The 5,872-nt window shown below is 42.6% G+C and overlaps 1 protein-coding gene across 1 annotated transcript; it reads left to right on the forward strand.

The window, feature by feature from the left end:
- The first annotated feature begins 791 nt into the window (after positions 1 to 791).
- Positions 792 to 4,970, forward strand: nudt7 (nudix (nucleoside diphosphate linked moiety X)-type motif 7). Its single transcript, XM_029667894.2, has 3 exons — positions 792 to 1,203; positions 3,835 to 3,993; positions 4,404 to 4,970. The coding sequence occupies exons 1-3, from the start codon at positions 1,048 to 1,050 to the stop codon at positions 4,752 to 4,754; spliced, it is 666 nt and encodes a 221-aa protein (XP_029523754.1). The 5' UTR covers positions 792 to 1,047; the 3' UTR covers positions 4,755 to 4,970.
- The last annotated feature ends 902 nt before the right edge of the window (positions 4,971 to 5,872 follow it).

The raw sequence follows: 5,872 nt of genomic DNA on the forward strand, positions 1-5,872 counted from the left end.
GACACTTAGATTGCACACAGGTGGACTTTATTTAACTAATTATGTGACTTCTGAAGGTAATTGGTTGCACCAGATCTTATTTAGGGGCTTCATATAAAAGGGGGTGAATAAATATGCACACACCGCTTTTCTGTTTTTGATTTCTTTGAAACAAGTTTTTTTTTTCATTTCACTTCACCAATTTGGACTATTTTGTGTATGTCCATTACATGAAATCCAAATAAAAATCCATTTAAATTACAGGTTGTAATGCAACAAAATAGGAAAAATTCTAAGGGGGTGAATACTTTTGCAAGGCACTGTATCAGACTCACGTTACAAATGCTAGTGAACACGCAAATACATTTAGTAAAAAAAATCACATGTAGTGCACTGGGCCTTTACTCGTCCTGTATTAGAGGATCAAGAAAGACATCTTCAGCACAGGTACTTTTTTTGCCGGATTGCAGCACCCCCTCCCCAAACTACTTCCCGCGGCGCGTGAACTTCATAAAAAAACGTGCCTCTAGCATGGTAAGTGTGCAGGTTTATTTTTTCTTATGTCATCGCTTTGTTACCCTTCACCTACAACACGATAGCTCAGCTGTGCGAGTGCCTTTTTGAATTATGGATTGACTTGAAAATGGGTTGGTAGATTATTAATTTCATGGCAGTTATTTTAGATGTTAATTTGAGGCACAACTGTTCAACATGTCCGTGCAAAACATAGAGCGTTATCATTTTCCAAGATGTTTGTCTCTGGTTCCCCACTAGATGGAGTGCCCTACATTTTCTTTATCCTGAAGGGACTCGCTTCCGCAATCCGCATGCAAACACTGTAGCCTAATGTCAAGTGGAAGCAATGTAGCAACAACGATCGTTTTGCACAGCAGGTGCCTGCCCGAAGAAAATATATAATATTGGGATAGTAGTGATCATAGTATTCTGAAGCTTTTCTCCTGTATAGCATTAACAAACTCAAGCTATATTTAATAACAAAAACAAGGTAGGCTACTGGTATGTTTCACTGTGAGGTCTTTGCCTCTGGCTACATTGTTGACCTTCAGGATGGACCTAAAAGAAAAGACAGCTGCCATATTGAAGCAATATGAAGTCGGGAGCAGATTCTCGTACTTGCCGGTCTTGCCCAAAGCCTCGGTGTTGATACCGCTGTTTGTGAGGGACGGAGAGGTCCACATGTTGATGACTCTACGCTCCCAAGAGGTCAGTAATATGGCTCTCCCTTACTCCTTAGTTTAACTAGTTTACCTTAACTATTATGTAATCGATTCTTAGGCCTACAGTTTTGCAATTGAACATACACAATTGTGTTATGAACATTGAAACCATTAATACAAAAGTAAAGCATGACAGTGTTCCATCCAAATGTGTGATTGTCTACTGAATTTATAAACATAGCCTTTGATATTTGTGCGTTAGCATGCGTGAGTGTGCTTGTGCACTGCACGGTGTGCAAATATAGCACATTGCGATGTGTGAAATATACTACTCGGTTGTGGTGAGTCGCTCTTTTTGAACGGATCTGGTGAACGAATCGCATTGATGAGAGCCGTTCATTTGGCTCCCTGATTCGCATACTGCTGGTACTGCTTTTTGAGATCAAAACAACGTTTTTCTGTTGCTAAATTACAGAAGTATTCTCCAAAGAATGCGAATCCTTACAGCAGAAACAATAAATAGTGGGGAGATCCAAATAATTTGGCCAGGTAAAAAAAAAATGTATTTGAACGTGCATTTCAAGATCTGACACAATGGTAGCCAACCTTTTGGGCTTTACATTCGAGATTAGCAACATTTTCATGGTTCTCGGTTTATTTTTAAGCATTTTTTTAATTAAAATGTGTTTTTCGAGCCAAATTAGCCGGCTCAACGAAATTACTCGAAATGCCCATCACAACTAAGCTTGAAGTGTCCCCATTTTGCCCTAGCGAATAGCTAGCTTTTCATGTGGTGCGGACTGGTAAGAATCACATCAAATGTTATTTGCCACGTTATTTGCCATATTTGTTATTTGCCACGCTTCGTAAACCGGTGTAGACTGGCAGTGAAATGCTTACTTACGGCCTTTCCCAACCTTGCAGAGAAATGAAAATAGAAAAGTAAAACGGGTAATAAATACACAATGACTAACGATAACTTGGCAATACACAGGATACCAGTACCGAGTCGATGTGCAGGGGGACAAGGTAATTGAGGTAGATATGTACATATAACTAGGGATAAAGTGTCAGATAATAAACAGTAGCAGCAGCATGTGATGAGGCAAAAAAAGTTAGTTAACCGACTAACTATGTTATAATGTTATCTCCACCCGGCACAGCCACCCCACATATTCTCTCTTTCTTTCTCTCTCTCGGAGGACCTGAGCCCTAGGACCGTGCCCCAGGACTACCTGACATGATGACTCCTTGCTGTCCCCAGTCCACCTGACTGCTGCTGCTCCAGTTTAAACTGTTCTGCCTTATTATTATTCGACCATGCTGGTCATTTATGAACATTTGAACATCTTGGCCATGTTCTGTTATAATCTCCACCCGGCACAGCCAGAAGAGGACTGGCCACCCCACATAGCCTGGTTCCTCTCTAGGTTTCTTCCTAGGTTTTGGCCTTTCTATGGAGTTTTTCCTAGCCACCGTGCTTCTACACCTGCATTGCTTGCTGTTTGGGGTTTTAGGCTGGGTTTCTGTACAGCACTTTGAGATATCAGCTGATGTACGAAGGGCTATATAAATAAATTTGATTTGAACTACCTGGACAAACTATTTATCTTATGGCTTGGGGGTAGAAGCTGTTCAGGGTAGCAGAGAGAACTGTCAATGACTAGGGTGGCTGAAGTTAGATTTTTTTTTAGGGACTTCCTCTGACACTGCCTGATATAGAGGTCCTGGATGGCAGGGAGCTCAGCCCCAGTGATGTTATGTACTGGACTGTACGCACTATCCTCTGTAGTGCCTTGCGGTCAGATGCCAAGCAGTTGCCATACCAAGCGGTGATGCAGCCAGTCAAGATGCTCTCAACGGTGCAGCTGTAGAACTTTTTTAGGAAATATTTTCCGCCCCCTGAGGTGGTAGAGGCATTGTCGTGCCCTCTTCACAACTTTGTTGGCGTGTGTGGACCATGATAGTTCCTTAGTGATGTGGACACCGAGGAGATTGAAGCTTTCGACCCACTCCACTACGGCCCCCTCGACGTGAATGGAGGCGTGCTCGCCTCTCCGTTTCCTGTAGTCCACGATCACCTCCTCCCTATAGGTTGTCTCGTCGTCAGTGATCAGTCCTACCATCGTGTTGTCTGCAAACTTAATGATGGTGTTGGAGTTGTGCGTGAACAAGAAGTACAGAAGGTGACTAAGCACGCACCTCCGAAGTGCCCCTGTGTTGAGGGTCAGCATGGCGGATGTGTTGCCTACTCTCACCACTTGGGGGCAGCCCATCAGGAAGTCCAGGATCCAGTTGCAGAGGGAGGTGTTCAGTCCCAGGATCCTTAGCTTAGTGATGAGCTTTGAGGGTACTATGGTGTTGAACGCTGAGCTGTAGTCAATGAACAGCATTCTCATATAGGGGACCCTCTTGTCCAGGTGGGAAAGGGCCGTGTTGAGTGCAATAGAGATTGCGTCATCTGTGGATCTGAGTGGTCTATCTCATCCAAATTGGGGCCTGCCGCTTCAGGAGGACACTCATGTGCTAGCAAGGCAGACGTCCTGGGTTTGCACCAGGTATGGGCCGAATCGGGAGGAAGTGGTACTCGCTAAGCAAGCAGCGTGATGTCCTTTACACAAGAAAACAAAATGGAATGCTGTAGAACTCACTCTTTGTCTCTCACTCTGTGCTGCAGCTGAGGACCAACGCAGGCGAGGTGTGTTTCCCAGGTGGGAAGAGGGACCCGAGGGACAGGGATGACGTAGACACGGCTCTGAGAGAGGCAGAGGAGGAGATAGGCCTTCCTCCTGACCAGGTGGATGTGGTCTGCACACTCTTCCCCATTATGAACAAGGTACACATGGGGAGAGGTTGCTTTTACATGAACAAAGAGAAAACGTTTCAATGCAGACGCTGATGATTTCACACACCCACTATCATGGTGTAGCAGGATTCAACAGGATTCTGGTCCTGGAGAACTATTAAAAATAAAAAAATAAACTGCTGATAGCATGATTAGCTGAATCAGGTGTTTTATTGAATCTGGTTGGATAAAAATCCTGCACTCCAAGTAACTCCATGACTGAAATTGGAGAACCCTGCCCGGTATAGTACAGTATATTTAGATATTGCCAATAGATTACAGGTCATATTTCTAGTCAGAGATATTCATACTTTCTCCTCTCCACTCTCCCACATATTTTCTCTTCTCCCCTTCATTCCCCTCGCCCCTCTCTCTTCTCTCTCCCTCCTCTCGCTCTGTAGAGTGGTCTGTTGGTGACTCCAGTGGTGGGGTTCATTGAGGCCTCATTCTCTCCTCGCCCAAACCCAGCCGAGGTCAGCGCTGTGTTCACTGTCCCTCTGGAGTTCTTCACTAGAGAGATAGACCACTCATCCTACAGCGCGACTGGAATTGCTGGCTTGCTCCACAGTTTCCAGTTTCCGGACCCTGAATCAGGCAGCCACTATCAGATATGGGGCCTGACTGCCATTTTGGCTATACTGGTCTCTGTCCTAGCCCTCAGAAAAAAGCCTGAGTTTGAGACCGGTTTTGATTCTGATGACCCGGTATCTTTCTTCCAACACAATCTGAACAAGAGGATCAGTAAACTATGACATATATCAATGTTTAAATTTTAATTTTTTGAACCAGATAATTATATAATGCAATGTAATGATGGAGAGAACATATTTTTCCCTAAAATGTTGTAAATGTGGAATCATGTGCAATACCTACATTCTTTACAAAAATGTATTTTTATTTTTACTTTGAATGTAATTTGTGAATATGGTATATTGATGACAATAAAAAAGTATGCTATTACAGTTAAATCGGTAAATGCATCCAGTTGAGTTCATAAATGTAACATGTGTGAGAGGAGAGTGGGCAGTGGCCTGTTTAGAGCTATGTGGAAGGACAAGACTGAGTTGATACCTGGACCAGGGCCTGTATTCACAAATTATCTCAGAGTAGGAGTGCTGATATATAATCAGGTTAGCCTCAGATCATAATGAATAATATTGGACTAGATGACTGATAGGAGGCGCTGTGTTGAAGCCACCATGCCTCCATCTTGGCACACATTTCTGAAGCTATAGAAATGCATTTGTCTATGATCGTTTTTGCCACATTTATTCTATTAGACACGTTAATGAATACCCAGTAAATTGGATTTGCAGGCCAAAAATGAAAAATATTACATTTACATTTACATTACATTTAAGTCATTTAGCAGACGCTCTAATCCAGAGCGACTTACAAATTGGTGCTTTCACCTTATGACATCCAGTGGAACAGCCACTTTACAATAGTGCATCTAGGTCTTTTAAGGGGGAGGGGGAGAAGGATTACTTTATCCTATCCTAGGTATTCCGTAAAACTATATTAAAACATTTTTTTTAGGTTAGTAATGTTACTGTCCCTACTTCAACATAACAATACTTAATTTTGTCCTCAACATTTTTTATTGAAATATTGTAGAACTCTCGATGGCCAATACATAGCATCAGCAATCCAGGGTTTATTTTCATTGGTTCTAACCTAAAGCAGAGGACTGGCAGGACAGGAGCTTCAACTGAAGCAGACAATGTAGAAATAATCCACCGCTGTATATGCAATATGAGTTCAGTGAATATAGTTTTAAATGCCTTGAAATTATATCTACAATAATTTATCTAAAATTGCACATGACCTACACGATCACACCATAGCTAGATATCCAATCCTAAACTCT

The sequence above is a fragment of the Oncorhynchus nerka genome, linkage group LG9a (genome assembly GCF_034236695.1).
Source record: "Oncorhynchus nerka isolate Pitt River linkage group LG9a, Oner_Uvic_2.0, whole genome shotgun sequence".
Taxonomy (NCBI): Eukaryota; Metazoa; Chordata; class Actinopteri; order Salmoniformes; family Salmonidae; genus Oncorhynchus; species Oncorhynchus nerka.